This window comes from Symphalangus syndactylus, chromosome 14, assembly GCF_028878055.3.
Source record: "Symphalangus syndactylus isolate Jambi chromosome 14, NHGRI_mSymSyn1-v2.1_pri, whole genome shotgun sequence".
In the NCBI taxonomy this organism is placed as follows: domain Eukaryota; kingdom Metazoa; phylum Chordata; class Mammalia; order Primates; family Hylobatidae; genus Symphalangus; species Symphalangus syndactylus.
Window position 1 is genome coordinate 13787529 of NC_072436.2, and position 17098 is coordinate 13804626.

Below are 17098 nucleotides of genomic sequence, written 5' to 3' on the forward strand. Positions count from 1 at the left end.
TGAATTATCTAAATATTATTTTACCCAAACTGAGTGTTGTACATGTTAAACCTTCCTGGACGCTGATTTATTTTTTTCAATGTGTTATATCAAATTCTAGCAAAATTATTTCTTAAGCAAAGAAATCATTCCCTTTTCAAAGCCTTCTTTTCTTTAAAAAGAAATCAAGCAAGTAGCCCAGCATACCATGAGTCAAAGAGGAAACTGGAAACTTCCAGGGCAAAATCTTAGACCCAAGATGAATTCTGCAAGGAAACGTGATGTGAAAGTGATCCAGCTATTTGTACGATTACAATAAATACACCTTTGCCCTCAACTCCACAATTTACTGCCAAGCTGCACAAGACAGGGATACAAAAGGAGCCGGCGGAGAGACTGTTAGCAGATCCCTTCACTCCAGAGGCCAGCTTTATCCCAACACTAGGATTCTTTACTGCCTCTGCCCCTGAGTAAACAAACACCTTCCCCCCAAGGACATTTCCCTTTCTCCTGCCCTCTTTGCAAACAACATCTGAATTTGCACGTACTCTGCAGGAAATCAAATGCTTGTAACCTATCTAACCAAAGAAACTGAAGAACACGCCATAAATTGAAAGATCGGTTCCTACAGTTCAGTATTTTCTCCAGTAGGCCTTTCTGTTAAAACAAAAAAAAACGCATTTCTCCTGCAGAACCCTTTATAAATATGGTTTTGATGATCACAATTACATTGAGACAGTCTCCTACAACAAGAAACGACTTTTGGATCTGCTCAACAGAAAGAGAATTTTGCAGCTGTGTTCAAGGAAGCAAGAAAAGCAGAGAGTGAATTTTCATGGAGTTAGATCGCATTGAGACGAATGAAGTTAAGGCTCAGGTCTCTTTCATTACGTGTTTGACTTGTCCTGATTCAAAATCTAAATAACTTAAAGGGTGATTCTTCATGGAATTCAAATCTTAACATCGGAATAAAAGGGTAGCCTGCGGACGACGATCACAAGGAGGACACGGGGTCACCCCCACTTTCATAACATGGCCTGACCCTTTTCTGCCGCGGACAATTGATCCGAAGGACGCCGGCTGCCCAGCCCTGGCGGGCCACTACTGACCTAGTCCTAAGTTAGGAACAGCCCTGCAAACTGTCCCCTCCGCCTCCATTTCATCAAAATCCGGTAACAAATTCAGAAAAGGTGCAGCTGGTTTTCTCCCTACAAGTGCCCTAAAACTCGGGGGCTGGATCCACTTTTCATAGCTGTTTAATAAGAACTCCGGGCAGTTCTTATTACTTTTCTCAGAGTGCTTGGTGGTTTAAGTTAAAGCATTTTCCTCTCTCGCCGTTGGGGAAAAAAGCCTGGGCTGCTGGAGTTTGTGGGCCCCTCCCCTGGACTTCATCTTCCTTTCCTTCCCCAGCCCCCGACCCGTTTTGCTCTCCTCCAAAACAGAGCGACGCCCCCGCTACCGAGGAAAAGCCAGTTCAAGAAGCCGGGGGAAGGGTGGGGCCCCGCGCGCTCCGGAGCAGCGCCCCTCGAAGGCGGGGGCAGGAAGCGGCCGCCGCGCCCCGTCCCGCTTCCCTCCCTTCGGGCCAGAACAATGGCTTTTTGCCCGGAAAACGGAGTTGGGAGCAAGGCCGGGCGCGCCCCGGGAACCACGCGGGACTCGGTGGGAGCCCCAGGCCCGAAGCCCCTAGGCGCCTCCTCCCCCAGCGAGGAGCCCGCCCGCGCCCCCACCCCCGCCCCCGCCCCCGCCCCCGCCCCCCGCCCGGGGCCCCGCGCGGGACCCCCAGCCGGAGCGCGAGGCCCAGCCCGCCGCGGACAATGCGCGCCCCGCCCCGCCCCGCGCCCGCCCCCCCTTGCTGATTGGCCCGCACGGGATTTGGGCAGCGCGCGGGGGCGGGCGGCAGGCCGGGGCGCGGGCGCGGAGCGGCGGTGCGCGTGCGCGGGGCGGGTCGGCGCCGGGCGGGGGCGGTGCTTTGTGTGCTGCCGGCGGGGCGCGCGGCGGTGCGGGCGGGTGACGGGCGGCGGGCGCCGCGGTCGGGCTGGCTGCCGGGCAGCATGGAGGAGCTGAGCAGCGTGGGCGAGCAGGTCTTCGCCGCCGAGTGCATCCTGAGCAAGCGGCTCCGCAAGGTGCGTGCGGCCTGCCCGGCCCCCCGCCCGCCGCCCGCTGCCCGTCTGGCTCACGGCCCCTCTTCTCTCCCCGCAGGGCAAGCTGGAGTACCTGGTCAAGTGGCGCGGCTGGTCCTCCAAGTGAGTCCTCCGCGACGCCGCCCCCTCCTGCCGCCCCCTTGCCTGGGGGTGGGGACGTGGAGCCCTTCGGCCGCGCCGTCCGGGGGTCTGGGGGCGCCCGCGGGCAGAGCGGGAAGTTGGTGGGGTCCCCGCCGGCTCCTCCGGCTCTGAGGGGGGCGGGGGCCGCCCGGCCCGAGGTTGCCCTTTGTTTACACGCCCGCGGGTGCAGAGCTGGGTGGCCCCCCGCGCCGGAACCTCCTCGGCCCCAGCGCCGCGCTTCCCCCAACCCCGGTCCCGGCCGGGAGGGAGGCGCAGGATGCAAGCCCCCCTCCTCTTGGCCAGATTCTCTCCGCTGTAACCTGAGCTTGCTATTGATGGATGTAGGGTTTCTTTTTTTTTTCTTTCTTTTAATGGAAGGGAGGGGATTTGGCATCCCCGGAAGGGGCTCTGTGCATAGCTGCTCCCGCGGCCCCGTTTCCGCGTCTTCCCGGACCCCGCTCTTTTCTTCGCTACTCCTCGAGGTGCCCCGGCCCGCGCGCCACATTGTTCTGGATCTCGGGCTGGGCGCCTGTGCCCCTCCCTGCATCCTGGACCTGCCTTCCCTTCCTCCTCTGGCTCCAGGCCAGGGTTTGGGGGATTCCCTCTCTGCAACTTTGCGTTTTATGGGGATTTGTTTTTCTCCCAGGCAGAGGCTGTGAGAGTCCTCTTGTGGCCTTGTTTTAATTGGGGGGTTGGAGCGGCAGTTTCCCTTTGGGTCTGAGGTTAGAGTGCTGGTTTCGTGGGGGGTGGCCAGCCTCCAAAACCTGGGTTTGGACTTTGAGAAGTGCCATGGTGCTACGGTGCCACTGCCATCGGCTCAAGTCGAGGAGCCGTGAGGGCGGGCCCCCTCGGGCTGCCTTGCAAAGCGGTGATCATCAGCCTGGCGTCTAATGCTGCCCTGCCCTCTGCTTTGCAGACATAACAGCTGGGAGCCGGAGGAGAACATCCTGGACCCGAGGCTGCTCCTGGCCTTCCAGAAGAAGTGAGGACGCTGACAGCACTGTGGGGAGGGCGTGGGGGAGGGACGGTGGCTGGTTGGAGTCGTGCTGGGCGCTGCTCGCCTGCCCGGAGGCTGGAGCTGGGGCTGTGGTCTGAGGTCCCTTAGCAAGATTGTCTCCAGGGCCATCTCTGTGGCTGGCTGTAAAAGTCCCCAGCCAACCCCTCTCCCACCTTCTTCTAGCCAGCCTGTATCCATCCCTGAGAAGACCCCAAGTAAGTGCTGCTTTGGTGTTTCCGACAGCCATACTTGTAAAAAACCAACTTTTTCAGTTGCTTCAGATAAAGATGTTATAGTTTCTCTTGGCCTTTTCTGCTGAGTAATTTGCACATGGCGCTAACAAAAAACCAGGATAGCAGGTTTGCTACAGTGACGCAGGTATGCCCTTCCAGCCCTGCACACGTGTGCCATCAGGCAAGAGAAGGCTCAGAGAGGGAGCTGGAACACACAGCACGCGGTTGTGCCTATTGTGATGTCTCTCTCAAGAACGAAACATTTATTTTGCTCTGGCCTGCAGCATACAGTACCAAGTAGCACCATGAGGCCAGATTGGGCCAGACTTGTTTCTGTAATTCTAGATGTCATTCTATTTTTTGGTAGAAAGCTTAGGTTAAGAGATAGACCTCCTCGAGATGTTCGAGGGCAAGGGGTAGTGAGGAGAGCGTAGTGGATGTGCCCACCGCACCCCAGCATGAAGGGCGAGGGAGTGCGGTTGAAGCAATGGCAAGATGTGGGGGGTTTCACTGACAGCTCCCCCTGGCTCCCCTGGCTGGATTTGCCCTGTGGATAGAAGCAGAAGAATTGGTTGCTGGAGTCTTTCCCAGCCAGGGTCAATCTGGAAGGTTGGTTCTCTGGTAGCAAAAGGTGCGTTCGCTTTTTTCCACTGTAGCAGGACATTTTGGGTCTTCCCAAAGGGGACATGACAATGGGGAAATAGAGTTTACTGGTGGGGCGAGTGAAAAGAAGAGCCTGTGCTTGCTTAAATCCCTTTGGAAAATCATAATGGCAACCCATTGTCTTCTGTTAGTTCCTGTCTGGGTCCTGTGAGCCTTGAGGTGAGGGAACGGCTTGGTCCACTTCAGAGGCTGGTGCGTTTCTCTGCATCTAAGACAGTGTCCTAACTGTTGAGAGAGATCGTGCCCTTGCCCCTGGTTTTGGTTAGAGCAGACGAGCAGAAAACACCTGAGGTAACAAGAGTTTAAAACCCATGAGTGGCTTGGATTACATCGTGGAAGACAGAAAACGGAGAAGGTGGTTGTTCAGCCTTCTCCATCCACCACAATGTTAGCTCCCTCTGGGCACTAGGAGCTGGCGGTTACCTGCTTGGTGTTTGAGGGGGTGGGGGTATGGCCCTTGGTGACGCACAGGCTCACAGCACTCAGTGCACAGGTTAATATTTCAGCGGAGGAGATCCATGAGCACTTCATTGTCCTTTTAGGAGATTTCAGGTTAAGGACCAGCACTTAATTGGAGTATGAGCTTTGCCTGGTACTTACTAATCAGAACTGTGTTGAGGAGGTTGCCTTCAGGCCCCAGTGAGATGATGGTTTGCCCAGATAATTATCAGGGCCCCTTCCCTTGAGAGTGGCCTGAAATACAAGCTTTCCCTGGGGGGCTGGAGGTGTGGAGGCTCTTCTGGGTGGGGGGGGGGAGGTACTGCAAGTGGTGCATGCATTGAGCCCTGCCTGCCTCAGAACTCGGCACCTCTGTTATCTCCCTCAAGAGTAGAGTTTAGGAACGGAGAGGTATTTTTAAAAAGGAAACAAGGAGAGTCATGTGCCAGCAGCCAGGCTCTGCGAGGGCTAGAGGGCACGGCCCATGGTGCTTCTTGCCCGTGTGAAGGTTTATGCATCAGCAGCTGCCCAGGGGATTGGTGGCATCCCCTTGCCCTGGGCTTCCTTCCCCTGTTGAAAGTAAGGAGGTTGGACCGTGTGGCCACCAAGGCCACTTCTGGTGAGGATATGCTAGAATTTCCATGCAGCAGTGCACCTGCAGGAAGCTGTCTTAAGAGAAATCGGAGAATACTGGGGCATCATTGTTTTCCCAGCATTGCTTTCCTGTCTTCAGCTTGTCCTTACCCAAATGAAATGGGATGGCTGGTTACTGACCCTTGTGCAGAGAATGGGGTCTGATCTCTGCCTTGGGTATTTGATGATGTGTTTGCGGCAAACAGGATAAGCTATTACAGGCCAACAGGAATAGGGTGCTGGAAGCCAGAGAGTCCCACATGGTAGAAGGGGTGTGCACAGGGCTTCTCCCCCATTAACTGGTGGTGTGCCTTCAGGGAACATGAGAAGGAGGTGCAGAACCGGAAGAGAGGCAAGAGGCCCAGAGGCCGGCCAAGGAAGCTCACTGCCGTGTCCTCCTGCAGCCGGCGCTCCAAGCTCAAGGTGGGTGGCTGTGCTGGGTATGCTGACCCCACCTCCTGGCACCCCCTTGGGGTAGGGGGCAGGTAGAGGGAGGGTTTGGGGCCCTCAGGAAGAGTGTGGCACTTCTCCCAACAGTCTGTCCCTCTACTCGGAAAACAGGAGCCCCCTTTCTTCCTGCCTCTCAGCTTCTGCTGCCAGGGGGCCTCAGCGGGCTGAGAGTTCCGCCCCGCACCTCCCAGGGGCTTCCTGCTTCAGCCTGTCCTGCACGCCTGTCCTGCACGCCTGCTGGGTGGCAGAGTCAAACTGCCACTGACAAGCACTTTTCCCTCCCAGGGTGTCCTTGGGGGATGGAAAGGAACAGGAAGCATGCTTACAGTAGGTGCTCATAGGATTGCCGGCTAGATGTGACTCAAAAGTCTAGGATTTTGGGCTACTCCAGGCCCACCTGTGAGTGCACCTTAAATCGAGGTGGCCAGAAACGGCAGGGCTGACTGAATAGCCAGGGGGTGCCAGAAGGGGCCTTGGAGGAGGGCAGAGGCAGTGTGGGCTGATGATGTGCTTCGGCCTTCTCGGGACTGTCCTGTCACCCCTCCTCACTACAGTGATGGGCTCACCCCGCCACAGGTATCCATGCACCCCTGGGGTCCGTGGTAGGACCCCTACCTCCCCTGAGGACAGGTGAGGCAGGACAGGATGGGGGAGGAGGGCCTGAGCTCAGTCACTTACAGAACTTGCCTTGCCAGGAGGATGTCCTGAGGGAACGGGATTCCCTGCTGTGGAATCTGGTTGGCTGGTCTTCACTGGCCTTAGGCTGTCTTGCAAATCTTGCTTTTGAGTGGGATGGTGGGGGCTGCAGAGGTTCTGCTGACTGAGGAGTGGCCACAAGGCAGTGACTGATGCCTGGTATGAGGAGATCACTCCTGTGGAAGTCGGGAGAACGGGGTGGTAGGGAGGCGGTGTTGGATCTGACTCCCTAAAGCACACGCTGTAGAATTCTGACCTAGCAGACAGCATGGAGGCCTATAAAGCACGAGGACACTCTTACTTAATATTTGCGGTGACATCCAGAAGGCGAGGAAGGCAGTGGTTTGTTTACCTGTATCCTGGAAGGCTCAGACTGTGAAATGGGGATACTGAAGCCCACTTGTAGGCTGCAAAGCTGTGCATGCTACTTCATACGACTTGTAACCTCCTGCGTCCTGAAAACTGTGATGCTCTGGATACACTTCCCTTTGAATGTCTGCTCTACAGCCTGGAGCTGAGTCTGCATCCCCCTTGAAAGCTGATGGTGGACGGGGATGTCGTGGTGTGGACTCTGTCCACCCTTACTCTGTCTTCATTTTTGCGAGCCACCTATTTTTCTCTCTATCTACTTTTAATTTTGCTTCTCATGGAACTGTGAGCGCGGTGAGAAGTTGCTCCTTCCTGACTGCCTCTCTGGTCTGGAAGCCACAGGAGTTAATGGCTGCAAGGTGCCCAGTGTTCCTTGGGGACAGCATGGCGCTCTGGACCCTGGGAGCAGGCAGTGGAGGTGTGACACCTTCTTTATCTTTTTTTTTTGAGACATAGTCTCGCTCTGTCGCCCAGGCTGGAGTTCAGTGGCACGATCTCGGCTCACTGCAGCCTCTACCTCCCAATTTCAAGCAATTCTGCCTCAGCCTCTGCAATAGCTGGGACTACAAGTGCACGCCACAACACCCAGCTAATTTTTGTATTTTTAGTAGAGACAGGGTTTCACTATGTTGGCCAGGCTGGTCTTGAACTCCTGACCTCAGGTGATAACACCCGCTTCGGCCTCCCAAAGTGCTGGGATTACAGGCGTGAGCCACCGCACCCAGCCAACTTCTCCTTTATCTTTCCAGGAACCCGATGCTCCCTCCAAATCCAAGTCCAGCAGTTCCTCCTCTTCCACCACGTCGTCGTCCTCTTCCTCGGATGAAGAGGATGACAGTGACTTAGATGCCAAGAGGGGTCCCCGGGGCCGCGAGACCCACCCAGTGCCTCAGAAGAAGGCCCAGATCCTGGTGGCCAAACCCGAGCTGAAGGATCCCATCCGGAAGAAGCGGGGACGAAAGCCCCTGCCCCCAGAGCAGAAGGCAGCCCGAAGACCCGTGAGCCTGGCCAAAGTGCTAAAGACCGCCCGGAAGGATCTGGGGGCCCCGGCCGGCAAACTGCCCCCTCCACTCAGCGCCCCCGTTGCAGGCCTGGCAGCTCTGAAGGCGCACGCCAAGGAGGCCTGTGGCGGCCCCAGTGCCATGGCCACCCCAGAGAACCTGGCCAGCCTAATGAAGGGCATGGCCAGTAGTCCCAGCCGAGGTGGCATCAGTTGGCAGAGCTCCATCGTGCACTACATGAACCGCATGACCCAGAGCCAGGCCCAGGCCGCCAGCAGGTTGGCGCTGAAGGCCCAGGCCACCAATAAGTGCGGCCTCGGGCTGGACCTAAAGGTGAGGACGCAGAAAGGGGAGCTGGGAATGAGCCCTCCAGGAAGCAAAATCCCGAAGGCCCCCAGCAGTGGGGCTGTGGAGCAGAAAGTGGGGAGCACAGGGGGCCCCCTACACACGCATGGTGCCAGCAGAGTGCCTGCTGGGTGCCTAGGCCCCCAGCCAGCACCCACCCAGGAGCTGAGTCTCCAGGTCTTGGACTTGCAGAGTGTCAAGAATGGCATGCCCGGGGTGGGTCTGCTTGCCCGCCACACCACCGCCACCAAGGGTGTCTCGGCCACCAACCCAGTCCTTGGGAAGGGCACTGGGAGTGGCCTCATTGGGGCCAGCGGGGCCACCATGCCCACCGACACGAGCAAAAGTGAGAAGCTGGCCTCCAGAGCAGTGGCGCCGCCCACCCCTGCCAGCAAGAGGGACTGTGTCAAGGGCAGTGCTACCCCCAGCGGGCAGGAGAGCCGCACAGCCCCTGGAGAAGCCCGCAAGGCGGCCGCACTGCCAGAGATGAGTGCAGGCGAGGAGAGCAGCAGCTCGGACTCCGACCCCGACTCCGCCTCACCGCCCAGCACTGGACAGAACCCGTCAGTGTCCGTTCAGACCAGCCAGGACTGGAAGCCCACCCGCAGCCTCATCGAGCACGTCTTTGTCACCGACGTCACTGCCAACCTCATCACCGTCACAGTGAAAGAGTCTCCCACCAGCGTGGGCTTCTTCAACCTGAGGCATTACTGAAGCCCCGGCGCCACCAGCTGCCCGGTCTTACTCCCCTTTCCTGCCCATGATGTTGGTTGGCTAAGTGACTCCCAGCCCAAGCCCCCTCAAGAGTCTGGGTCAGGGGAGGAGGAGTGGGTAGCCTCGTTGATGGGCAGGCTTGGAAGGGACTTCTCCCCGCACCCCGCCCTGTCCTGGGACATAGGGCAAGGGGCCTCACTGCCTTGTTGGTCTCCACCTCGTGCCTACCTCTGCAGGCCTCTTTGCTCTCCCCTCTTGCCTCAGGAAACCCGGTGGCACCTGTGGCTCCAGGTGACTGTCTTGAACAGAGCGGGCTTCTTCATGGCTGCGTTGTTGCTGAGTTTGAACTGCTCCTCCCTGGCCTGCGTGACTGAATCCCAGCTTTGCTTCCTGTCTCGCGGGGACTGAGGTGTCAGGAGGGGACTTCTGGTCCACCTCGCCTTCAGCCCTGGAGTGGGCAGAGAGTATTGTGGGGAGGCAAGGCCGGTGGGACTAGTGTTCCCTCCACCTGGCCGCAGCTTTTGGGAGATGGGATGGGCAGGGGCGGGCCTGGCTGGCATTGCCTGAGCCGGCAGTGGTGAAGTGGGGAGCTTGCCCTTGACAGGTGGGGGCTGGCTGGGGCCTTAATGTGAAAGGACAGTGGCAGGCAGCTGGAGTAGAGCAAGCCCAGGAGCCCTAAAAGGCTGGCTTCACGGCCATCTAGCCCCAGCTCAGGGCAGCATCCACAGCCCCCAAATAGCCCACAAGCCAGCATGGGTGGGGCGGGGGTGGTCCCACAGCTGGGTTCCACCTGAAGAGCCTCCACGCCTCGGAGCAGGAAAGGCAGGCTGTGGCTGCCACCCTCCCTCCTGCCCATGTCCCAGTGAGAAGTGACCTGAGTCCCCTTCCAAACCCAGACCCACCTCCTGCCCCAGGCCCACTGAAGCATGTTCCATTTCTAAAAAGCCCAGAGTTCAGTGTGTCCTAAGGAAAACCCAAAGTGGAGGTGCTCAGGTCCAGGGGAGTCCAGTGGGCAGCACCCTTGGCCCACAAGCCCCTCCCTCCACTCCAGGACCTACCTTCTGCTAGTAAAGGACTGGCTTCGTCCTAATCATGGCCCACAGACTACCCCGGAGATCTGGAGGACAGGAGTGCTGGCACTTGGGAGTTGATGGGCCCGTCTGCCACCTCTGCCTGTGCTGCAGGGGTTGGCCATGGGTCCTGCCGACACCTCCCTGCCGCCTATGCAGGGCCCTGCCCAAGTGGATGAGGTATTCCTTGAGGAATATCATTTTCCTTGACAATCCTCCTCACCTTCAGGGGTTCCCTGCCTGGCTCCTTTCCAGCTGAAAAGCTAGACCTGTACCATTGGGGAAGCTGGACAAGGTCTAGGGGGCCTACCTGGTAGAGGGCCCCGGGAAGCTGAATCTGTCAGCCTCGGCCCTGAGGCCCCTGTTAACTCAAGATTGTGAGCCGCCTCTATGTGGCCACGTCTGGGAGCTACCTTGTATGACTTCTGACCAATAGCAGGATTTCTGTTCTGAAAGCAGCTTGGGCAGAAAGGCAGGGCAGCCCAGAGGTGGTAGCGGCAGGCAATCTGGTTACTAGGTCTTTGTGATGCCAAAAATAAAAGAGGGTGGGGTGGTGACTTTCTGTTCCTCTGATTGGATGGAATCAGCCAGCAGGCATGGGGCTATATTCCAGTGCCTGACTGTAGGGAAGGCTACCCTTCCATGGAGCAGCCCGGACTTCGAGAGTGGGCTCTGGTTTCGGGGGGCAGGCCTACCAGACTGCAAGACCCCCCAGTACCTCACCGTGCCAAATAGGAAGAGGTGGCCGTGGTGTAGCCAAATTGATCTTAACAGTGTGCCTTTGGGGAGGGACCCATGTCCATGGCTTCGTTGAGGGCCATCCATATGCCACTTGGGGGCCAGCCCACAGTGGCCGTGTTGGCTGCAACAGGAATGGTGCCCACCTCAGCGAATTGAAGGGCTGAGAGTCCCAGATAGCTAGGCCAGAGCTGGAAGCAGACAGTAAGGGGAAGAGCTGCTCCCACAGGACAGGGAGAGATTCCGGCTCACTGTGCATCCTGGGAGGAGGCATGGATCCTGGCACGCTGGGCCTCAGGCACCAGCCTCCCTGTGCTCAGCCAGCCAAGTCTTGACTCCTTCCTGCTGAGCACTGTGCTACCTTCAATGCTCCAAAGCCAGACTAACAGCTCTCCAAGCCCTTGGGGTGACTCTGGGCTTCCAGGAGCTGTTGGAGAAATGAGGATGTCTGTCCCTGTCTGCCTGGGCTGGCCAGATTCCTCCCCAGCAGCCAGGTCTCTCCAGACCCTGATTTGGTGCCTTTCTGTTTACCAGCTACTTCAATCCCAAAGTTTGAATCTGCAGATACCTTACTCCCAGCCACTTTGCCTTCTTACTGTGTTGTGTGTTTTTCCTGGTGCTTCAAGAGCGTGTGCAGGGCAAGTGCCGTCACTGCGAACTGCACCGAATGCTCGGACTTGGTTGTCTTATGTTTACCAATAAATAAAAGTAGACTTTTTCTATTTTTATTTGCTGCTATTTGTGTGTGTGTGTGTGTTTGTGTAGCTAGGTATCTGGCACATCTGACAAGATGCATTGTTGCTTTTTTCCCAAAGGTCCCACAGGAACTGTGGCAATGTGTGTGTGTGGAATGGTGTGTTAACCGTGTCTTGTTTGCTCCTGTATTGAATAGGAAGCAGTGGCCAGTCTGTCTTCCTCAGAGGTGTTGGCATATTTTTATATGTATATATTTTGTACCAAAAAAGAGTGTTCCTTGTTTTGGTTACACTCGCAATTCTGGCCTAGCGGGAGAGGGCTCTGGGCCGAGAGCTTGGGAGACTGGGGGAGGACCAAGCTTTGAACCAAAGCCAATCACTGGCTTGATTTGTGTTTTTTAATTAAAAACAAAATCATTCATGTATGCCACTTCTAATTGCTTTCAACTATAGCTGTTTGCTTTCTTAAAAGAGAACAAAAGTAGGTATGTTATTGCCCTAGGAAAGGATCTGTGTTGAAACAGGACAGCAGCCTAGGGCCCACATTTAATTAGGATCAACCAGTTTAAGGAAATGCTTCCCCCAAAACGCCCCTGATGGTGTGGGGAAGGGGAATGGAGTTGGGGACAGGTAGTGCCTACATGACCAGATTTTACTCAAGTGCAACTCATGATTCTGTGGGTTTTCTAGTATTTTTGGAAAACTAGCATAGGTTGCAGGGTTTTTTCTTTTAGACTGATGTTAATTTATTTTGCAGGGGAAAGACAGCAAATGGCATCAGAAGATTTTTGTCCTTTTGTTATCTCTTAGTATATCAATAAATTTTTAAAAAAGCTTTTGGCCTGGTGTACATCATGAGTGATCCCTGGAAACACAGTAGACTCTGCTTGAGGCAAAATAATTCGTCTGGACATGGGCCGAATACTTGTGGCACAGAAAAGTCAAAGACTGGGAAAGGCTTGGCCACTTGCGGAGGGTGCAGAAAAAGATGTTTCCAAGCAAAGGATGGGTGTTTGAGAGTCCATATATCAGTGGCTCACAACAGAGAACAATTGGCATTCCAGGGGACACCTGGCAGATCTGGAGATCTTGCTTGTCAAGCTGTGGGGTGGATGCCACTTGCATCTAGTGGGTGGATACCAGGAGTGCTGCTAGACGTCCTGAGGTGCACAGAACTGTCTCCGTGACAGAAAGAAATGATCCTTCCCAGCACATCAGTAGTGCTGAGTTTGAGAGACTGAATTAATGGGAAAAATAGAAAAAACACAATGTTAGGGGTTGGGGTCAGGGGCGGCATTACCGGCATCCGGTAGGTGAGGTCAGGGATGCTGCAATATATAATCAACTCGTTTTGAGACTGCTCCCTTCCAGAGACAAAGTTAAACCAAAACTCTCCCTCTCCCCACCCCCACAGTATCCAGAGATGCTGTGTTGGAAAGCCACTCAACCCCTTGAAGCCGCCGCATGTGCTAATGCTTTACAAGGAGGCAGCCATAAAATTCCAGGGGAGTCACTGTGAGTTAGCAGCTACTGCAACTCCTAACCCAAGGCTGGCGAATAAAGAGGCGATTTGCTTATTATAGAACCTTCCCCGGCTCCTTAAGGCTTGCACCAACTTCAGCATGAATTTATTCATAAATTCCAGCCTCCAGGGAGAATAGAGCGTCTTTGAAGTGAAGAGAGAAGCTGGGCCTAGATGTTGGGGTCACTGGGTGAAAAGCTACTTGGGGCCAAGGCCCGAATCTTTTGGTTCAGGAAAGGGTTCCCCCTACAAATGGAAATGTGACCCCCAGCACTAGCCGGCTCCAGGAAGGCCTGCGAATTCGAAATCAGACTGCTGGAGAGAAAGAAGACTGCTGGTGGGCTCTCTTTTGCTGCCTTCCCAAGTCTCTGGCTGTTTCGTTTTGGAGAAAGTGGGCAGGGGCGACCCCAGCGGGCCTGTCCTCTGGCTTATGAGAGCTGCAGAAAGGGGCTGGGACCGCCAGGAAGGAGCAAGCTGGCCAAGCAGGAGCAGGCGCGGCCCGGGATGTGGAGCCAGGCTTTCAGGAGAGCCCATTCCTACAGGGATTCGGCCAGACGGGTGCCGGGCCGAGCTCGCTCGGCCTTTGTTAGTTTTTGCGCCGCTGATGTGATCGCCTAATCCAGTGTCCCCTGAGAAGAATAGACTGGGCTGCCAAGGGCCCGACCCGGCTCGAGGGCCCAGCCCCACGCCGCCGCGACCTGCCCGAGGGGACCGGGAGCGATGGGTGCGGAGGGGCTGGGAGGACGGTCATCCGGGCGGCTGGACCTCTCCTTCCTCCCCTCCGCCCTCGTGGCTCGAGCGCCGGGCCTCAGGGAGGACGCAGAGGGGGCGCCCGTGGCGGTGGGCGCCCAGCGGTACCTTTGGGTTGGGGGCAGGTAAGGCTTCCTCAGCTCGGGTTCGGAACCAGAAAGCCACTGGCCCCCCGGGGGTAAGGGGTGGGCGCCGGCGACCCGAGCCGACGCCGCCACCTGCAGAGGGCGCGCGCGTCCCACCAAGGTCGGCCGCCGGCCCTTCGGACGGACGAGGGAAAAGCCATCCGCGGCTCCAGGGTGCCCCAGACTCAATCGCACCGTCTGCACCCCGGCCACCTCCGCCTCCGAAGTCTCAGGAGGAAAGCCCCGACCCGGCCCGCAGCCTCTCTCGCCGCGTTCAAGACCCGAGGCGGCGGGCAGCCGCCTTCCACGACGGACAGCACGGAGTCCCGCCGAGCCCCGAGCCACGCCAGTCTCGGACTTCAGTTGGGTCCGAGGCTCCTCTGGGCCTGGAGGGCTTTTAGATAAGAAGAGGAAACCAGCATAGGAGCCCCAGAAGGCCAGGACAGGTCTGTGCGCCAGCGGCCCGGGCGAATGGCACAATGCCTGGATCAGGATTGGTGCGAAGCCAACATCAAACGGACGGAAAATGAATCCGATCCGACACTCTAGGAAGAGCGTGAACCTTCCAACCCAACCAATGTTTGTGTGAGGCCAGGTTCCCCGCCGCGGTGGCCACACAAGCCGGCCCTGTCCTCGGGACGCAGGGTAACCAGTCCGGCTGGAGGCCGCCACGCACACCTGGTCTCTGCAGTTGTGGGGGAATTCCCAGGGAATCTGCCCAGGAAACGGAAACGCGTGAGGGCGCTCCTCAAAGCCGAGGGTGGTGATGGCCAGCGAACCCGAAAAAGGGGCAGGGTGGGCGCCCTCCCATCTGCTCAAGCAGGAGCCCATTCCACTGCCCCACACGCCCAGGAGTGGACGCAGGAGGGAGCCCCGTCCAAGTGGCGACCATCGCGGGGCCACCCCACCCACCTTCCCTTGACGTCCCCTGCCAGCACAGAGACCGCCGGTTGCAGTGGGGCAGTCTCGGGCGGAGATCTTTGATGCCTGGTGGCCACCGACCCTACTCGGCCGGCAGCGCAGGCCTTCACGTCGGAAGGACACTTAAGGCTCTGTGACCCGCTAACCTGGACCTGGGCACCAGGACGCTCCTGTCCTCCCGCGCCCTCCCACACCGGTCACAGCTGGGGAAGGGGGAAGCTCCGCCAAGGGCCAGGCTACTGACTCCTCAGCAAGGGGCTGGAGATGCGTTGAGCTACCCCTGTCCATGTTCCTCCTGGTGGGCGTTAGGGGTGAGCCTGAATCGTGGCTTCCTGGCAGGGTGACGTCTGCGGGGCACTATGGAAGTAGAAATGGGTTTAGTGCGGTGGCCTCTTTGGGGATCCGAAGAGTGGCTCTCCTGTGCGGGCTTCAAGACCCCGCCCCCACTGCTGTGAAGTCTGTGGCCAGAAAAGGCCAAGAACATCTCCCTCTCCACCCTCACCCCGCACTCTGCTCTCCCCGTACCGTCCCTTGCCCAGCGTTGGGGTTTAGGCCCGCCTAGGAGACCTGGGCCCGACACTCTGCGGGGACTCGGGGGCGGGGGTGCGCGGGGCTGCGGCGCGGCGGCTCCAGGTTCACTAATCACATCAGCAGCGCTCTGCGCCGGCTCCGAGCAGGCAGTTGCCTAGCAATACCCGCGAATTCAATTCCTCAATCAATAGGCGCGAGGCTCTGCATTTCGGGGAGCGCTAGCAAGGTTGGGTGGGTCTGGGGAGTGGGTCTCACGACAGCTACGAGGGGCTGGCACCGGGAGGCTTTGGGCAACGTGGCGAGGCCCCGGGGCCTCGGAGACCACACACCTCCGGCCTGGGGGTGTGGCGCGCTGGAGGATCCCGCTAGAGGAAAGGGGAACCCCCGACCTGAGGCGCATCCTCCCGGGGTCCCCAGATTCTGCCCGGGTCCCGAAGAAGTGCAGCCAGTAGGTGCGGAGAGCCACGGATTCCCCCGGACAGGCTGAGGAGAGTCAGCCGCAGCGGCCTCCCACGCCCACCTCTATCCCAGCCAGGTGGGTTCCCCCGCCGATGGGGGCGAGGATGGGGGCGGGAGGACGGGATGAGTACTGAGAGAAGAGGGACGGATCCTCTCCTCCCGGGATGCCTCTTCCCTTTGCTCAGGGAAAGAAAAAGAAGAATAAAACCAAGACATGTCTCTATTTACAAAGTATATATTTAAACACGTAAAAAGCGGTATTGGATACAGACATTCACGACCGCAGAAGATAGGTACCGAAGCTTCACTCTTGAGCTGAGGCGGAGATCGATTGGAGATTTGTACAAATCTTAGAATTAAATAAACCCAACAGCGCACACATCCTGCGCGGTTGCAGACTCCCAGCCACGTGGCCTCCTGGCCCCTGCCCACCCACCCCCCAGGTCAGCGTCGCAAGAGCGAGAGAAAGAGACACACACATACGGCCACGGCCACGGACAAACAGCAGGACGGAGGGGCGGTAGGGACAGAGCTGGCTGGAAAGAAGGTCCAAGGGAAGGGGCAAAGTCAGCCCCAGGAAGGGAGGGAGGTGGGAGTAAAGGACAGGCGGGAGAGAAGGGAAGGCGGCGGCCAGGTGAAGACGCTGTCCCCCAGTCCCGTCCACTAGGTAACAGACATGCCCCTTCAGTGAAGTTTCATCTGAAAATAGCATCGACATTTAAATAGACACACTCGGTCAACGGCGCTTCTTTATACAAAGTCTAAAATACCAGTTTTACAAATGTGAGTAGATAAAAATCCCCATACCAGGGGCTTCTCTTTATAGGCGCAATTTGATATTCAAAAACAAACACAATCATGTAGTACACCGTTTCCCTCCTTTTCTCTCTTTAAAGGCAAGAAAGTCTGGAGGAGAGAGAGGCTGAGAAGCCAGGAGTGCGGAGGACGAGGCTGGGGTTCCCTCCCAGCACCCCCCACCCCACGCGAATCTCCCCCACCCCCAACTCCCCGCCTCGCCCCCCCCCCCAGTCTGTGCTTCCTATGGCGCGCAGGGCCCCCGCGCCCCTCCCTCAACAAGCGATGGGAAGTTAGATCTTCGCTGGCCCTTTAAGGGCGGGGAGGGCAGGGAGGCTGCGGGATCCGTGCTCCAAGAGAAGGGGGTGGAGTGGAGGGGACTGATTTGTGCTTTTGAGTCAAAAGAGGGGCGCGCGTTCTGCGCCCTCGGAGCGCAGAGCGGTCAAGTCCGCCGGGCAGGAGCGTCCCAGGCCCCGCCGCCGCGCACGGCCTTCCCCGCCGCGGCCGTCCCTACTCCCAACTCCCGCTCCTCCCTCCCCCTTTGGCGGAGTTTGAATGTCGAGTTCAAATAGAGAACACTGCGAATCGAAAAGACCTATAAATTATAGCTTTTGCTTTTAAGAAGGACGGTGGAAAAAAAAGGAAAAAGCAAAAGTTCCGATGCGCATTCTTGGATGAAAACCTCGCCTCGCCCCTCCTTCCCGTGCCCGCCC

General features: G+C 57.5%; 1 protein-coding gene across 1 annotated transcript; it reads left to right on the plus strand.

The window, feature by feature from the left end:
• Nucleotides 1-1942: 1942 nt before the first annotated feature.
• Nucleotides 1943-12117, plus strand: CBX2 (chromobox 2). The gene is made up of 5 exons (XM_055241906.2): nt 1943-2102; nt 2179-2222; nt 3157-3222; nt 5522-5627; nt 7469-12117. The coding sequence occupies exons 1-5, from the start codon at nt 2031-2033 to the stop codon at nt 8777-8779; spliced, it is 1599 nt and encodes a 532-aa protein (XP_055097881.1). The 5' UTR covers nt 1943-2030; the 3' UTR covers nt 8780-12117.
• Nucleotides 12118-17098: the final 4981 nt, after the last annotated feature.